Below are 19,408 nucleotides of genomic sequence, written 5' to 3'. Positions count from 1 at the left end.
GTTCTGGTTTCTTGTAACCGCTGACCGAACGCACCTGATTGTCGGACACTTGAATGTCAGGATTTGATTCTTGGGGAACTGCTGGATTTCCAGTTGTTTGACAAGAAAAGCATTCTGAGCCCTTTTTGTAAAGGTACAGTTGTTGTTTTGAGCATTTTGTGTGCAAGATTTTAAGTTATGTGTCTTTCCATTGTCATATTCATTAGATACAAGTCTTCTCCTTTACTGTTGTCTACCAGCGCTACTGTTTGATGCAGCACAAAGACTTAAATAAGAACAAGAGTAGGGTTACTCCAGACAATAACATTGGCATGATTGCTGTTTCAAGCTCTTAAGTTTTCAGTTTAAAGTAGCCATTTGTAAGTTGCGCTGTTGCTACATAGCTAGCGTTAGCATTAACAGCTGTTTACTTAGTAGAAGAAACGTTGTGAGTTCAGCATCAAACTTCATTCCTTTACTCGCCAAGAGCTGTCTCCAGAGGTGGCGAGCAACGCCAATGTTAGTACGCTAACCAGTTAGCCTCCAGACCAGTCTTGTCACTTTCCAATAGCGACTCACTATAGCCTCGAATCTGCTCTGAAGACGTAGCGCTGCTCAGACAACTTATTATAAACTCTTGTCTTGTAAACGCAACGATGGTTGAAGCGCTTGTCGAGATGCAATCACCCGCTCCCGGCAAGAAATCCACGTTCGGCAGTAGAGAAAACTTACAAATAGTTACATCTGTGGGGAAATGACAATTAGCCTCGCTATGAGAAGTGATGTATCCGGACTTAACAGTTTTTTGGGTCAAACATCAACTCATGTCCACCCTCAAACTGGCATGTCATCCGGTCAGAAGTTTACTTTGCCCAACCCTTTGGTTTATTTACCAAATACCTGCAAAACTGGAGACATTAGCATCTGTACTTTTTAACAGCAGTTAGAAATTGTTGGCATGCTAACACAATAAATTAAGGTGATGAACATTATACATACTAAACTCTAATCAACCAATACTGCTAAAACGGCTAAAATCAACATATTAACATAGTCGTTGTGAGCATGCTGACTTGACCCATGACCATAAATGATGCTTTTTTCCATGAGTTCCCTCCAGCTTTTTGAAATTTATTTTCTAATTTGAGTAAGTTTTTATTAACTTTCTATTTTGCCTCAGAAAAAGCTTCCACATCCTCCTAAAGATGGGAAGTCTTTACTTTTAGCCACTTGGGTGTAGCTGGAAGTGTTTCCTTTTCCTCCTCTGACCTTGTGACCTCTCTAGAGACTGCCACCCTCCTGACAGTAAACTCATAAAGTACAAGACAAAATCATTTCAGCTCTGTAAGTTCCTCCCTCCTTACCGGGATAATTGAAAGGCTTTGAGCCTGGTTTTCCAGAGTTGAACACAGCAGGCTCACGCAGGACATCAAAGGGAAACGAACCATCGGACAGAACAACGCAGGGTCAGCACGGCGGCCATCGCTGCCAAACGGTAGTGAACGTCAGTGCTGAGGCGTCTGACCTCCTCACCCGGCCCACGTCTTCTCCACAGTCGGCACAGCAGATTCTCCTACAAAGCTTCAAAGGCATTTCCTAACGAGGGCCAGATGCAGAGCTGAGACGACAAGCAGCCACTGCTTGTTCTGCAATTATGCCGACACACACATGTAGACGTTAGCACTGTTCCTACCAGCGCAGACACATACAGTAATTGTCTGGTTACAAAGGACTTTGTTGTCTTTTTTTTCCCCCTTGGTTGTCGCTCCTGCACGCTACTGAAAAAGAACCGTGCACGACCATGTCGATTGTCCACAGAAGGATAAATGCTCGACATGCTGCTGCACAAAACAGTTTGTTTTCATACCACTGAATCCTCTCTGAATAAAAGTATCCCAGCTTCTCTTGAGGCTGTTTCCCTCCATTAAAAGCTGTAGCCCCAGCTTTTATTAGGGGAAAAACAAGCCTGTTGAATATTCAGCGCAGCGGGTTTGCAACCTTTACAGTCCCGTCTCAACTTTTCATGCCGTTTACTGTTGACGCACAAGTTAACAAAGACAGAGCTTCGTGTGTTTTCACAGTGGAAAATGTGAACAGTGGCACCACATCCTGTCAAGAAGTGACTTTTCTTTAGGTGGTCAGTTTATACAGCAGAGAAATGGGTCTAGACACACTGCGCGCCATTTAGGCCTGCATGGATGTTTTCACAATAAAAGCCCTGATTGTTTGGCTCAGTGGTGGAATAAGTGAATGAAAATAATCGCGAGGTTGCAGCCCAAGACATCTTGTTTTCTTTGAGTTGTTGAACTAGTTCAGTTGCTCTGATGAGTCACACGCTTTCCTTCAGCAACTAATGGTTGTTTCACAGATCAATTTATCTGCCTGGTATTTTCTTATTCAAGTAATCATGTGATTAACGACATGTCCAATGGTGACAAACACTGATCACAATTTACCGAGGCCTAGATTTTCATGTTGTTTGTTTTGCTTAACCCAAAGTTGGTTACTAAACTTTTTGCCAATTTATTTTCTGTCACTTCAGCTTAATTGATTAGTTGTTTCAGCTCTGCTTTGATAGACCTTGTTTTTTTTGTATTTATTGTCAATCAGTGAAGTGCTCCAAAACCTTGATTAGTAATTCATGAGAACTTATTATTTGGGTAAAAAGTATAAAATCTAGGGAACAAATGAATAATTTGAGGAGCCTCTTTTATTTCCGTGTGCTCTGTGATTTGGACAGTGTTTAACCATGAAAACAAAGTTTGATATACGACTGTTTGATTAGTCGCTTCGCCTGAACCGCTCCACTGTTAGTTTGCATCTGTTTTTGTTAATCTTGCATGTCAAGCCTCGCGTATCATAATAAATCATTCAGGCGGGTTTCTTTTAAACACAGGCACACACCTATCTGTGAGGAGGAACCTGACCTGACCTGTCACTGCAGATCACTGGCTGTCACTGGACGCTATTCGTGCGTGTTTCATATTTATGTAACAGCTGAAGAGGAACAAAACAAGTTATTCTGGCTCTTCTCGGTTAATGTCGTTGGCCTCTTTTTTTTTTTCATTTTACTTCTAAGGAAAGCTTGTGAGCTCTGCTTGGATAAGATCAACTTATACATCTGTTTGTTCTGTGAGTTCTGGTGAGTCATAGCGTCTTTATCTTGTCTTTGACTAAATGGAAACATTCATTTGTAAAGCGTTGGGTTAGTCTAAAAGGCCACCAGGATAGACTGATAGTTTGGTTTTCCCTGTGAACACAATGAAACCAGCTACTTAAGAAGCTCAACGATGCCTTCAAGGTCCTAGAAAGCAGAAATAAAAATACTACTGTGATACTACAGGAGATTAACAATGCTGCTGTGTAATATAATGCCACATTTGACTGGGACAACTACTAGGTTTTGGCTTCTGGCACCAGTTTGTCAGCCAGTTTAGATCCACAGTATTTAACTGTCTGAGTTAAAGCTGGAATGATTCATCAATTTGCAGAAAAATAATGAGCAACTGTAGAAAAATTTCAGCCTCTTGAGAGATAATTTACTGCTTTTCTTTGACTTGTATCATTGTCAACTGAATTTATTTATTTTTAGACTTTTAAGTTGAACAAAACAAAATGTTTGAAGACGTTTCAGTTCAGCAAGTTTTTCGATGTTTCATAGACTGAAATTAATGGAAAAATGTATACGCAGATTAATCAATAATGAAAGTACTTGTTAGTTGAGGCGCAGTTTGAATGTTTTCAGCTCTTATTGCAAACACTGGACACACTCTGCTTAACAGAACACACAGGAGTTAAAGCCTCTTAACTGTGAATTTTATAATTATTTTAAACATCAGTGGTTCAATAAAATGTGGGTTTTCATACGTGTGTTGCCACTTATTGCAACACAAGGAGGGAAAGTCACAGCTCGGACATGGTTGATGATGTAACAGGTGGATGTTGGTGTTATTCCACTTAGTGATTTCCTGTTGTTTAATGAGCAAATAAAAATGACTTGCAATGCAGTTTAGCAAGTAAGTATGACACGACAAGAACAAGGTATAGTTGCAGCTAATTAATTTTTTTTTTTTTAATGATTTATTAATCTGATGATTACTTTTTGATCATTTAGTCTTTTTAAAAGAAAGAAAAGTGAAAACAGCTAAACTAAGTTCATGAAAATGGTCCATAACTTCCAAACTATTCAGTTTAAAAATATATAGATTGTTTCAGATCTAATTTATTGTGCTTATGTTATTGATTATTGTAGGATTGATCTGTATCCAAACATCCAAATGTAAAAAATGTAAAATGTTTAAATTAACACAAGTGCATAACATGTTTTCACTGTTAAATAGCTAAATGTGTAATCTAGCTCCTGATAAACACGTCTTTTATTTTGAAAGTTCAGCTCAGTCCAGTTAATATTTGGTGATTTTGGCTTTTTGTTTTGTTCTCTTGGTCTGCACCTGCAGCAGCTGAGGCCTGAAGGGAAAACGCTGCCGTTGTTGGTTAATAAGTAACTGTGTATGAAAAGGCTTGCCGTTACGTTCTATTGTCTGGCTCATTAGCTGTTTTTCAGCCACGAGTTGAAGGTCAGCGGGGGGGGGGGGGACTGAACAGTGACCGGAGGTTGTTAACTACATTAACTTGCCATGCGTTTCACCTGGAGGCCCAGCGCCGGGGTCGGTTCTGCCCAAACAGCCTTAAAGTCCTGTTTCCTCTTATAGGACACAGATCGTTTGGCTGTCATCTGAGGAAGTCGTCTAATCTTAGCCGTGAAACTTATCCCTCCCGCTCAGAGGGCTCGCTGGGTATAGGCTCGTTGTCGGGGGGCTTGTGGAGTCAGTTGTGTGTTTGCTACCTGCGGGCAGTGGGAGGAAGTTAGAATGAGAGTTACAGGTAAGCTGCATGAGCTTGATTGTTGGAATGGGAGATCTCGGGTGTTGTTGTTTTTAATGAAGGTTAAAACATGTAACAGCCAAACAAATATGTGACCTCACAACTGTTGTTGTGTATGTCTGCTGTAGGTGCGACTGTGCATCAGATCCCGCAGGCCTCGACCTGCAGCAATAACGCCTTGTTTTCACTGTTGACCTCACATGATCCCCAGGACAAGAAATTGTAAAAAAACAACAATTTGTTGGAATCAATTCTTTCAAACATGTGTTGAGTAAAAGGTCCAGAAATGTAACGTGATAATCCTCGGAGCCGCTTTTAACCCAGGAACTCATGCATGTGACATTTAAATCTAAAAAAAAAAAGATTTTACCTTCAACTGAGACCGCCCAGTTTTACTGAGATATTACGCAACAAGCTGAGAACTCAGACTATCCTGAGGGTTTCCAAACAAATACTGAAACACTAGTACGTCTCAGTGAACAGAGTAGTAAAAAAAATGAGTAAAAATGTGCAGCTTGTTGATCATGAACTGAGAGAAAAGAATTGAAAAAGCCCACAAGAGTCCTTTAAAACCCCGGCAGGAGAGGAGGGCTCTTTTTTTTTTTTTTTTTTTTTTTTTTTTTTTTTTTCTTTTTTTTCTTGGATTCTGAAAATACAGACGCAGCGAGGCACCGTGAGCTGCAGGTCAACTAGATCAAACTCTAAAGGTTCCACACAGTTTGCTTTCATGCATTGAACTCATCTCATTCGGCTCATAGATCATTAACATTACCGTCATCATTTTTAAAAATGGCTTTTATGAAATACAAACGATAATGGCTGTGAATGTAAAACTTCAAATATTACAGCCGACCACTAATTTTGATGGACCAGCTTTATTTTGATATCTCCTCCTGTGCTAGCTTCTATGACGCTCTCAAAGCCAGTGATGGACAATGTGCCCAACCTTCATCTGTCAGCTTCTTAAAGAACTCGTGGATAAGTGATGACGATGATGATTATGATGATGATGATGATGATGATAGTCATGACAAGGAAGGACATAATCTGAGTTAAGTTTTCCTCTCTGTTGGTTTATCTGAGGATTTCCTGCTCCCTCCTGCAGGTTTGCGTTCTGGCAGCCCATGGAGCAGGACGCTTGGGAGATGTTTGGTCAGTCTGATGTTCTTAGTCTCTTTGCATGAAGTTTGCAACATGTTTTAAAACTGTCGAAGCTGCATTTGGATGTGACGGGAGAGCCGGCATGACTCACTTTGTCTGTGTCCAGCTCATTCCTTTCATCTTTTCTGCACACTTATTGTTGTTACCAATAACAGGAAGTGTCAATTCAATCAATAACAATAACAGTCTGGACTAGAAACATCAAAATGCTGTCCACTGTATTGGCTCTGTAGGAATTCTACACAACAGTTTAACTAGTTTACAATTGTAATTGCGTTGTGTGCAACAAATCTGCAACTAACAGGAGGTTAAACCTTTACGTCTTACTGTCGGAATCAGCTTATTCAGCTAAAAGCATAATTGAAATGTAAGGTTGTAAACAGTGTTGTCAACAGGGGCTGTTGACTCTAAATACAGCTTTTCGGGGCCCTAATATTCGCATCATGATTGATACATCTGTGTGCTTCCTATAATCATATTTGCTGTTTTAGCTATATTTACCATTGCTGAGCTCATTAGTAACTTCAATGTATGTGTTAGGTGTTAAAATGAAACTTCCCATAAGTATAAATTGTTTCCAACTGATTCTTTCTCTTTTATTTTGGTCGATCTACATTCACTCTGTCGTCCTCTTCCTGTTCTCTAAAGCAGCAGACACAAATGAACCTAATTAGCACACGTAAAATGCACTTTTGAGGCGTTCACATCGAAATGAATATTGTAGTAATTTGTTGTCGCTGATTTAAATCGTGGGGGGCAGCAGCTCAGTCGAGGAGGAGGGGCTTCAGACTTTCCAGAAACATGGACGTGGTTTATTTGGGTGCTGGAACAGTTCGGTGCTCTCTCCTCTCTGTGTCAGGTCTATATCAGTCCCTCAGGAGGACGGACAGTCAGGATTTAGACACATCAGCCTAATGACATAGCCGCGCTTCTTTATTTGGATGCGAACTGTAAACAAGGCTCTGCATGTGCTGCAGATGAGTGAAAGGTCGTCTGCAAAAGAAACTATTGAGAGACTGACCTTTCAGACGTCCCCTCCGACTCGCTGTGTGTATCAGAAGACTGTTATTGATCTGCAGTTGTGCTATTCTGACAACAGGTAGATGTTGATGAACCACTTCTAGTTCCTTGTTGTATTAGACAGCTGTGGGCATTGAAGATTAATGAGCAAAACTACTTTTAATGTTCTTTTGTGCATCAAACTGATGAAAAACCTAGATTTATCAGTTTTGTCCCTGGATTTGCCAAAAACACACAAACATACATCATCTTATCAATGTACAGTTTGTTTGGAATATGAACTATATCATAATAGATGTAGTATTTTAGTTAGTGTGGGAAAATCTCTTTTTATTTTATTGATTTCCCTTAAAAAAACAACAATACGGTAAAGACAAAAAAGTAAATTAAATACCTGCTGACTATGCGACTAATTGCCTTTTTAATTAAACAGAAACCTGTAGACAAGTTAAACAATAGTGATCGCACAGAAGATTGTGTTTTTGAAATCTGTGTTTTCGCCAGTATTTTTGTTGTATACATTTTCTTAAACCTGGTTTTTAAACAGTCGGGATCAACACTGTTTATTCCCAAAAGATGAAAATAAACAGCCCTGGATTGTTGATATTACAGCACTTACATATTCCTGATATACTGACTTTAAGTTCAGTTATTCCCAAACTTGTACCCTAGGGGGAGGGGGGTAACTACTGCAGTTTTCAAGATATGAGGAAAACTTAAATAGCAGGTAAAAAAATAAAAATAAATAAAGGAATAAAACGTGAAATAATAGGTGTAGGTCTAATAGTAATTGCAGAAATGAACACGTAAAAGTAATTCATCAACTAAAAAGTTAAGATGGTTTCTAAAAGTAATGGATACATTCTTAAAATAAAGTAACTAAAAGTAAAAGATAAATGGTTGGAATAGAGGCTGTTAAGTAACAGATAAACAGTTGAAACACAATCTATTTTTGATTTATATTATTAGCAGTGCTCGTTAACATCCAGTTTAAAATCAGTTCAAATGAACGTGTTTGGGAACATGTCAGGCGGTGTGGATGAACATCAGACCACAGAAAGTTAGGAATTGCTGTTTTAGTGAACAAGAGTAAATTAGACAGATCAGTAACCTGCTATAAGGGAGCAGGTAAATATGGCTTGACGTCCTCGGCCTATTGACTTGAATCTATCAGAACCAAACCTCGTCTGCATCTCTGCCCCTTCAGATGCTTCTAACAGATCAGTGGTTTCTCTGTGTGGCACATGAAGTTGATTTTTTTCCCCCTCACATTGCCTCCTCTTTTTTTTTTTTTTTTTTTTTTTTTTTTTATGAGAAGAGAGAGAGAATAGCTCTTTTGTTTCTGTTCATAATATATCCATTGATAATGACCAGAACCGTGCACACAGGAACCTCTATGTTCATAAATGTCAGACGCAAACACACACACCTGTGAAGAAGCAGAGGCCGGCGCCGCCGACCACGTTAAGAGCGGCTGTTGTGTAACGGGACTTAAAACACATGTTGGATGGAGACCTGACATGCACACTCAGTCAGTGTTTCTCTGTTTAGGTTCATAAACATGAGCAAAAATAATACTCTGTCAATGGGTCGTGTTGCCGTGACAACCTTTGTTTCAAAGTTTTGTTTGTAATTTCTTGGTGTTTTTAATGTTTGTACCTGTGATGATGCTTTATTTTTGGATAATAATGATGATGTTTAGTGTTGGTATAATAATTGCTCAGTTAATAAACAATGAATTGGCATGAATTTTATTTTATCGTTACTGAAAATAATCATTAGTTGCAGCCCTGTTGATGATGTATGAGCTCTGATATAAAGAGCTTTCTGTAATCGCTGACTCTCATCACTAACTTGACATGTGAGTAAATGTTTCCTTTGTGTTTTGTCTCAGCTTGCAGGTTGCATGGTAATCTGGACTTGATGCATGGCAGTTGCATGACTGCAGTAGGTCTTGTTCTGGGACTGAGAGCACACAGCTGCAGCCATGGCTCAAACCATGCACGTGAATGGCAACGGCCCAGGTAACAAAACCCCTTTGTTGCATTATTATTTTCCTGCTTCCATTTATTTTTAATTGTGATTTTGCGTGCTTTTCTTAATGCAGTAGCATGTTTTTTTCTTTCTTTTTTTAATATTTGATGTGTCTTGTGTGAATTTGCATTTTGAAGATCTTATATTTACCTTGTTTCCAATCTCATACTGTGATGATATTGTAGTCAGTGGGTCGGAGGTGGGCAAAGTCAGTTTTCCCATGGCGCATTGTTAGTAAATGCATCCCTACATGTCAAGTGCCTCATGGCTGCATCATGAACAGTATGTGCTCATCCCTGCTAAATAAAACTCAGCCTGACGGGGACACAATGGGGCTAAGTGTGGATGAGGTGTCCAGTTTCAGGTTTATTAAACTGGTTATTATTTACAATTTTCTTGTGGTTGTTCATTTGGATAAGAACACATGATATACCAGTCTACAGAAAGTCAGCAGATTAGTTGTATATTTCAAAATGAATTATTCTTTTTAATGAATATCATCAGCAGAAATTAATTCAAATACTAAAAAAGATTTTTTTTTTTTAAATATCTAAAGCACATTTTCATCTGTGCTTGTTACCATAGTTTTCTCATATAGTTGCAGGAATGTTAAACATTAGGTGGTGGTGTGGGAGAGAAAGAAAAAATGTCCAAACTAAGTTGCTCCTTAAAGTTGTTCCTCTCGCGCTTCTAAAACACACTGAGCTCTTGCGTTCACACGGACGCACATGTAGAGAAGATTTCCACGCCTCGGTGTGAAATAAACGCTGTCAGCTCTGAACACACACCTGCAGACGGCTCACATTCCTGGGACGACTAACAGGAGAGAGTGAAACTTCTTGCTCCCAAAATCCCTCCAGGAATGCACAGGAAAGCAGGACGCTTGCACACAAGCCGCTGTCAGCGTCAGTCTGCTACGAGTGCGTGCACGACTCTGAAGCAAATCCAAATTTTCTTGAGGTATGGTCTCAAAGGTTGAGACCCAACAAAGGGTGTTTTATTGTCAGTTTTTACAGAATGTGAAAAAAAAAAAAAAAAAAAGCGGAGGAATGCTACGCTAACAGCGCTAACCTCCTCCCCCCTCACGCTGTATAAATAGCTCCTCTGCAGAGTTGGCAGTTAACATACCAAAGTGGTCACCTGCTGCACAGAAAGAATTTCAGGAATATGGTGATATTCAACCTTTAGTGTGGGAATGCACCAGGACAGAACCCAGTGCTGGGTATTGGATATGTTCTATTCTAAATAATTAATTGATCGGGTAGATTGGCCATTGAGACGACCCGGTCATCCCTTTGTCTGAATCTGTGATGTTGGTCTGTTGTGTTTTAAAGTGTCCGGCTCTGTTACACTTTACTAAAGGGGGAAATCTAGTGACAAAAGGGGTAAGTTGTCAACACTGCCAGTGGTGTAGTTTAGTCACTCACTCAATCAGTCAGCGACATTCAAGGTTATGGCTGGACGCTGATGCGGTATCTCTTCAGCAAAGGAAATGTAATTTTAAAAGGCATAAAACAAGGAGAGCCTAAATGCTGTAAGCTGAGGGTTTTGTTGTGTAACAACTGTAGTTCTACTCTTTATTATTAGAGTATCTGCTTCAGTTTTTTTTTTTTTTTCATTCATGCACTCTTCATATTCGGCGACGCGATTGTGCTCCAAGTGATTAAACACATTGGTGGTGTTACCTTTGGTCGCTATCCATGTTGCATTCACTACTGTCCGGCAGTTGCGACTGATAAGACCCAGTCAGGAAGCGAAGAGGGTGTCTGTGTCCACCTTTATAAAAGTCTCAGTTTCTGCTCGTCCAGACCCGAAATTTTTAAACTAACAGAGGTCCAGTGGCGATTAAACATTAGGTGTTTTTTAAGGGGATAGTTTGTGAAGGCGCGCATTGAAGATAGGATTAACCAACATGGAAAAGATTGAGTCTAATTGTCTTTTTCTGTTCATTTCCAAGCGGTACTACTGCTAATATTGGGGAGGGGGGGGTTCTCTATTTTTTATTCATGCTGATTTAGACATTGTTACAGAGATAATTATAGGTGGTCTGAGCCTCCACACAAGACAATAATATTGCATCTTTATTTTCAAGCCAGGAAGACCCTTCTCAGATGAAATAACTGCCAAATGTGGGCTGTGGGACGCCTCCACAAAGCATCAAGCACATTTTTCAGATAAAACCTCAGCTGATCTCAATTTCACTTGAGTAACAGCCGCTACATTCAGTTTGCCTACAGTAAATTATATAGAAATACTATTCCAAAAACATTTTCTCAATGTGGTCTGTAAAACATTTGTGCTGTAAAACAACGTTCTGAACAGTATTGATGTTGACGGTTACTAATGATCACAATCTTCAAAGTGAATCTTGCGTGTGATGTTTTATTTGGTGCCAGATTAACATTTCTTTTTGGTGCTTTATGTTAAAAAAAACATAACATCAAATCCATTGTCCCTGAGAGGGGACCCTGAGTGAAAGTCTAAAATTAAAAACCCTGCAGAGGCTGAGTCATGGCTCAGGGCAGACCATCGTGGCGTTGGCCTGGTCTGAATACCACCAGTCTGCTGTGGACAGAAAACCCAGGGGCTGATTTGTTGACCCCCCCCTGCAGCTCATTCAAACCCACTGAAGTGGTTCGGTGTCTGCAGCAGGGACAGACCCAGCTAGCACTTAAAATACCCCATGGTACTGTTCACTCACTCTCCTATTATGTGTGTGTGTGTGTGTGTGTGTGTGTGTGTGTGTGTGTGTGTGTGTGTGTTTCTGGTTCTGTAAGTGCTGTGAGGTTAGAGTAATGTGTGCCAAAGGGGGCACGGCGCTGTGTTTTTGTAAACTGAACAGTGTAATTGTTGACGGCTCCGGACTCTTACTGTCGTTATGCAACAATGGGTGATGAATTAATGTAGTTCTGGTCTGTTTAAGTGTGACTGTATCTCATTGTGCAGATATCAGGCCCATTGTCAGGATGTGAAATGTGTCTCTGCTGCAGCTGAGTCAAACAGTGCGAGGGTGTGCACATGTGCATTAGTGCCACTGCAGATTATACAGAGGAAGAACACAAATTACTCCGCTGTAGTAAAGCAGTTTATTGTAGAAAATTAAAACTGGTCATTAGGAAAATCAGAGATGACCTGCACAGTGGTGTACTTCAGTCAGTGGCTGGACAATGTGAAATAATTAGAAACTGATCCCAAAGACAAAGATAAATAATATGATTTAACCAGATTGGTTGATCGCAGCCATTCGGTTAATTGCACTCAAAGGAGCTATTTGGTAAGTGAACAGCTGTTAATGCTAACATTAGCTATGTAACAACAGCAAAACTTACGGTCTAGAAGAAACGCTGTGAGTTCAGCATCGAACTTCATTCCTTTACTCACCAACGGCTGTCTCCAGTGACGGAAGGAGATACCAATGTTAACTCTTATTTCTATCACTTCTTTTTGTTTACTGAAGTTAGCATGCTAACCAGCTAGCCAGCTAACCGGCCTGTCGCATATCACTTTCTAATTGCGACTCTGCCCTGAAGACGCAATGCTGCTTAGAGGACGTATTATAAAGACAATGATGGGCGGAGCTACCGTGAAGTAATAAATAATAGCCCCATTAATAAAAAACGAGCTTTTTGTGGGGATGTTGGCGTCAGACTTCAAAAGGAGCGAGGCACTCAAAAATCATGTTTTGTACTGTTGGTGGAAAGGAACTTCTGCATCTGCTGTTTATAACACAATGTAGAGCAAAAACAGGACAAGGTAATCTGAACTGCAGCAGCTGAGATCGAATTATTTTGTTTTATTTATATTACTTTGTCAAACTAGTGTCTCCAAGGTTACCGGTCACACCATTTGAAACATCCAGAGAAAAACAACCACACAATTTTATGAAACCAAAACAGAGTATTAGCTTCCAGACTCTGACAGTGCAGAACATTTCCTATTTAATCATCAGTTTTCGAATGTTCTCTTCACTACAAATAAACCTGTCTGCACCGTCACAGCGTCTGTGACTGATTGTTTTCCTTGCCCATCTATGAGAAAGGCCCGAGGTGGGCAAAGTTTTTCAAACTGCTTCAGTGTTTGCAGAGGAAGCCCAAACATTTCCTCCGGTCTGCATCATCATGTACAGAGTTAAGTTGTTGAATTTGGCAGCAGCGCCTGGCACAGCCGTGTGAGTTTCTAGAAGAAGCTCATACATCACAGCTCCGTCTGTCCGGCCTCTGCTCACTGGGAAAAGGGCAGGAATGTGCAGCTTTAATGTACTTATTGTTTCTTGTTTTGTTTCCTGTATTTTTTTTATTTTTTTTTTGTGGACGGATGTGTCTCGCTGCTCGTTACGTGGAGCTGCTGCAGTTTGAGGCGTTGATCAAACGTTGGCTCTACTTTTTCTTGTGAGTAATTAGGCGCTTACAGCTCGCAGGCAGAGCCAGGAAATACCAGGCTGGTTGTATGAGAAAAGGACCTCTCTGTGTGTGTGTGTGTGTGTGTGTGTGTGTGTGTGTGTGTGTGTGTGTGGGGCCACTAGAGTCCCCTCCACCCAGGCACTTGCATCATGCTTTGCTCTCAAAGTTTGAGCACTTCTCTGTATTATTCCAGCTGCAGCTGTGTGAATGAGACCAGCGAGGTTTAGTTTTTCACTGTTTTCATGCTGATGAGTTTTCCGTCAGAAAAGTGGAAATAAGGATAAAAACAAAGTGTTTTGGGGCGTTTGCAAGCATAGTTCATGTCATCTGGTCTGAACACTTCAGTGCTGTTACGTCTTGTTTGTAGAAGCTACAGTTTCATACTTTTGAGAATGCGCACGCTTCACTGCAAATCCATCAGAATCAAAAACACTTGGCACGGCTCGTCTTTCCAGCTGTCTTCCTGCGTTCATTAGCTGAAAATGTCTGGTGGATACAGCAGGGTGCACAGGAGAGGAGCTGTGAGGCGTGTGGTAGCAAGTCCAGGTCTTTCTGGCTAGCTGCTAATAACTGTTCTGAATCCAGACATGCAGCAGAGTGCGCGTGGCTCAGACTGGAGCTCAGACCTGCAGAGTATTGTACGCCCTGTAGTTGGATCAGATCTGCTCTCTCAGTCTGATTTGACTGATTGTTGGGCCGCCAAAGGCTCCAGAGCAACTTGAAGATGTTCTTTCATATGGTGTTTTGCTGATGCCTGGTGGTAACGATGATCCAAAACCTTCATTATTAGACCGCTGTCTTTCAGCTTGTGGCCTTCATCAGGGTCATGAAGACCACAAGCCGAAATGCCTTGCTGGAGTTTTGACCTCCTTAGTCTTCTTTTCTTTCTCTATGCACCTTTGGAAGTAGGTAAAGTTTTGGCAGAAAGCATTGCGATGGCCCAAAACCTCCCACAGGTGTTCAGCTGGGCTAAGATCTGGTGACCATGAAGGTCCTAACCATGCTCAGAAAACTATTCAGTGACCCCCTGATGAGTTCTGTGTGGAAGCTCCTGTATTTGTTATGTTTCTTCACTCTTTTATTCCAAGTTTTTATCACTTTTTTTGTACAAACAGGAAACTTTTATTTCATAATTTAGTTTATTTGCTCCTGCACATCTAAAAAAGATGCTGGTAGAGCAGAGAACAAATCCTCATATTCACCACTGATCATTCTGTTATTCCTCTATTTTATTTTTCTGATAAATAGATTCATTACTTATTTATCTATAAAACATCAGGAAATACAGAAAAATGCCCTTCGCAAATCCATTGAGCCTAAGTTGATCTCTTCTAACTGCTTTTTATCTCCAAAAGTCCAAAATATCCAATTTACAACGATTAAAAAGGAAAGTAGCTATAACCAACCAGCAAAGTTTTTGTGATAAATAACTTAAATGATTAACTGATTTTTAAAAATGACATTTTATGGTATGTTGATGAACTGAAGGATTCAAGAAGCTGGGAGTAGAACGTGTTCCTCCCCCAAAAATTATATCTTGCATCTCATCTCATTAGAAAAAAAGAATAACCTGGTGTGTGGTGAGTCTATATTTCTATAATCAAAAAACTATGTAATATCCGGTTTATACACTGATTGATCGTCGGTACATTATAAGATTTGAAATCAGATCACTGATGTTTGACAGATAAGCCGAGCTATGATTAAGTGAGAAGTAAAACTTAATGCATTAGTGAGATCAAACCCAGATATTTTTATTCTCTGGTTGGAAGACAAACAACTGGCAGACAGATTTAGACCAGTAGCCTAATTTATTCTGTCTGTGAGGGTGCTCTGGATGTTAAAAGGCTTTTGTCAGCTCTAAATATAAACTTTTAACAGAGCCAGTGCAAAATAAGCCAAGCCCTGCCTGTGTGTTTTTCCTCACAGATTTAACATCAAGGCCCGAATTGGCCTTCAGAGCAATATTTTAAGAGCAAACACAAGGAGAGAGAGAAGTAACTGAAAGGATGTTGGAGGAAAAAAATATACAAAAAGCAAACAGGCACGTCTTTAATGCTAAAGTGCAGAGAAGACCTGAAGTTTGGATGTGCTGTTTAATGCAGAACACGCGTCTGTTAAACTGGAAATGATTAAAACGGTGTCAGGTCAGTGTGTGGGTGAATCTGGCTCCAAAGGGAAGAGTGAGTAATTAGACTGCGGCTTCTTCCGATATCGGTGTGTTCGACTTAATTTAAAGAACAACTGTGTTCCTGCAGCACATGGTTTCTCTTAGAGCCTCTGGCCTGGAGATCAGCTGTTAAAGACGCTTTGCGAGGAGCTTGTGGAATTTTAACGGCCACATTTTCTTTTCACCCGCTGCAGAGTTTTATACAGAATATGCTGTTGGATTTAATGCACAGCTTAATGTTTTGGTAATTAAACTGAAATATTTTAATATCCCAGCTGAGAGAAGTGAAGCAGGGCTGTGTGCCAAGCTCTGAATGCTATTTTTAAGTTGTTGACTTGGCACTTGCGTCATGTTTAGGACAGTAATTAAAACTCTCGTGACCAAAAAAGGTCATTTTTTCTTTGTGCTGTGCTACATCAGGTTTTGAAGGAGTTCAACAATGACATCTGGACACTGTTCAATACGTTTGTAGCAATGTTTGGATAAACAAAGTAAACGATGATCAATGAGTCACACTGTTGCACCGAGTCACATGTTCGATGTCCGAACACACACGCATTGTAGTTTATCTTGACTCAGTCCAACACACACAGTCCTGCTGCCCAAATACTCATTAGAGAACCAAATGTGGATTAATCCACCGCTGAAAATAGTCCCCAAACAAATCCACTATTTCCTCCTGTTTGAGTAACATTTGCTCAAAACTACAGCATTCAGTGGGAATCAATACGTTTGGGGCTGAGACCGTCAGACATGGAAGAGAAGTCAAAAAAAGTATTTAGAGACAAACTAACCGGTTGTTTTTTAATAAGATTGGTTGACAATAGAAAAAAATTATAAAATATAATCATCTGTATCCAGTAAATAGAGAAAAATAAAGCATCTTTATCCAAAAAAAACAAAACTGAAGAGTAACTTTAGTTGAAGAATAACAATCATTACGCCACAAACTTTACCATCTTTTCTCTGATGGTCCATGATGTTCATGGCAGAACAAAAGTTAGACACTACATTTAGTAATTTTATAACATTATTTCAACTCATCACTTCTCTTTATGCAAAAGGAAGAAGAAGAAAGCCAAAGACAGGAAGAGAGCTGAGCTGCAGCTCAGGTCCGATGAGTAGAAACAGCTTGTCAGTTTCTATATACAGCCCAAGAAATCAAAAGTAGGACTGGGCCGAAATTCGATAATATTGAATATCGCAATATTTCCCGCCGTATGCGATAGTTTTCATAATATCGAGGCGAAAAAACAGCAATGATTTAATGAACTAAATGTATTGTAAACTAAACAGAACATGGTCCACTTCAGCCTCTAAAGCTGTAAGGGAGAGGGATCCTGCTATTGAAGCTCACATTTTTCTACCCTTCAGTCTGCAGAGGTACATGAGTCTTTACTTTTATCTAGGTGGAGGTCTTTTTTAAAAGTTCCTTAAATACTATCAGGGCTTCGTCATACTGGTGGAGCTCAATTTGGTAAAAGGTATTTGGGAAAGTTTCAGGGTTATCGCTTCATCTCCAAAAAATGCCTCATTTGTTGGTTGTGCCCACAGTCTAACTTTAGACCGGGATGATTGTACAAGGGGAAGAAGAAGAGAACTTTTAAAAAAAAAATCTGCTCAAAAACATGTTTTACAGTCCCCTGGCCTCGACAGTGATTACAGGAGTCAGAGAGAAAAGGCTGCAGATTGTGGCTGAGTCAGTGTTGTGTAATCCCTGTCAAATCGACAATGTAACAGCTGTAGATAACTGGGGCAGACTCCCGGGCTCTCGCCAGTGTCGCTGTTGGCTCCCCCCGTCACTGGAGCGTGACCCCTTCGGTTGTACCGTGCCCATGAGGTCATCGCTCAGCTGTTGGGGGTCCCTGCGGTACCAGAGGGCTGCCTGTCACTCCTCTGTGAGAGTGACAAGGCCGCTCAGCGCTCAGGAACCCGTGCCAGAGGAGGGGGGGTAGTCCTCCAAACAAGACTGTGACTGTGCTGCCTCACAGGGATTATTTATACCAGGAAAAAGAACAAAAAAAAAAACAAAAACAGGATGTAACTTTTTTTTTAAGACAGTGCAGAAGAAAGAAAACAGAGTCAGCACACATGAAAGTTGAAATGAACTTTTAGCTAGTAATACATGCAACTAACACATTTTCTGCACATTATTTAATTTGGTAAATTGTTGTTTTTCATATGAATTGTCAGAAAATAGTGAAAAATGCCCTTAATTTTTGTTTATTATCATAATTAACGAAAAGAAGCAGCAAATCTGGACCCAGTGAGTATTTGGCACTTTTGTGTATTTTCTATCGATCGTCTAATCCATTGATCAACTTAAAAATTCTGCTCTAATTTCGTAAAACAGCAGTTCTCATAACTAGAGGTGAAGCAATTGGTTGAACGACAGGAAATTCACTGCAGTTTTGATCGTTTAAGTCATTTCTCATGTAAAAATCTAAATCATTTGCTAGTTTCAGCATCTCAAATGTGTGAATTTGGTTTAATGTTTACTGTAAATGGAGTCAAGTTGAATGTCTTTGTGTTTTGAACCATCGGTTTGACAACTCGAAAGCAGTTTGAAGATGTTTTACAGATTAAAATTGGGGAAAAAAATGTATAAAATCATCAATAAAATGATGAAAAACTTGCTAGTTTGAAGCATTACTTGCTATAAAAGGTGAGATTACTTCTGAAAAAACAGGTCAGCTGTATCCAGAGATTTATTTACACATGGACCCGCTTTGAATTATAGCTGTGAAAGTTGGAATTGAAGGTGTACACTGCAAAAGGTGGATCAAAGTATAAACCAGAGTATAAAAGTTTGACATGCACAGCAGAGAAGCGATTTGTCTTGAGAACAGGCTGTTATTGTCGTGAGTTCACCTCCCCTCAGCTGAATAACAGGACTCTTATTTGGGTAGGGAAGCGCCCGGCTCAGAGCCTCACGGGATTGGAGGAAGCAGCTGTCCAATAGTGCGCCAGAGCAGAGCTGTGCTTGGTTTACACCAATAGTGGGATTTTTTTTTTTTTTTCCCCTTATGGAGAGAGGATTGAGAAAGAGTGCACAGTGAGGAGAAACAGCAGTTCAGCCTGATCTCAGTACAGTATATCCTGTCCTCTAAAACTGCCGGCACAGACAGACAGAAAGAGAGAGAGTGGAGGGAGAGAGAGAGAGAGAGAGGAGGGAGTGAAGAAGAAAATGGAGAAAGTGCTGTTGGTCTGAGGTGAGTGAAGCTTTAACAACAAGGTGCTGAGGTTTTAGAAGCAGGCTTTAGCCCTTGTTAATTCCCTCCTGTGTTTGAGCTGAATGGAGAGGATTGACGGGAGAAGCTGGGCGGACTGGGAAGGAAGAGCCGGGCTGTTTATTTCCAGCCTGTGTTTGCTTTAGTTGGGGAGAGTTCCAGGCATACCAAGAACAAGACGCTGTATTTAGCCAACACAGTGCGACTGTAGTGGAGCCTCCTAATCTCTGCTCACTGACAGAGGGCATTTTTTAGCTGGACCTTTGGAGTTTGGTCTCAAGATTAAAGTAGATTTGATTGATCTGTTCAAAGTGTAGAAACTCTAAATTCACTGTAGCTTTTTTTTTCTCATAATTTCTGTCTGTCACTTGTCTGATGCTGACATGAGGGATGGATTTTGGACTAGAAAATATTGACATTGTCTTTTTTCCTGTCTCACTGACCCTGTTGGCTCATCTCTTAGCCAACATTTGTAAACAATAGACTGTTTATCTGCAACAAGCTTTGCACTTCCACACTCTGGTCCGTCC

At 40.3% G+C, this 19,408-nt stretch overlaps 1 protein-coding gene across 4 annotated transcripts in view; it reads left to right on the top strand.

Annotated features, from left to right (window-relative positions):
* The window catches only part of kank1a (KN motif and ankyrin repeat domains 1a), a 56,661-nt gene that overhangs the window by 22,700 nt on the left and 14,553 nt on the right, over positions 1-19,408 (top strand). For 2 of the 4 annotated variants that reach the window (XM_023414361.2, XM_023414362.2), the window contains exon 2: positions 8,939-9,068. In XM_023414361.2, the coding sequence (XP_023270129.1) occupies positions 9,032-9,068 (37 nt within the window). In that variant the 5' untranslated portion in view covers positions 8,939-9,031. Of the gene's footprint in view, positions 1-3,102; positions 3,122-5,968; positions 6,016-8,938; positions 9,069-19,408 lie in introns of those variants that run through there. The other 2 variants (XM_023414363.2, XM_023414364.2) reach the window with 2 other exon arrangements.

This window comes from Seriola lalandi, unplaced genomic scaffold (genome assembly GCF_002814215.2).
Source record: "Seriola lalandi dorsalis isolate HSWRI2012SDOR001 ecotype SW California unplaced genomic scaffold, Sedor1 jcf7180002054524, whole genome shotgun sequence".
NCBI classification, from domain to species: Eukaryota; Metazoa; Chordata; class Actinopteri; order Carangiformes; family Carangidae; genus Seriola; species Seriola lalandi.
This window is presented reverse-complemented; position numbering and strand designations above follow the sequence as displayed.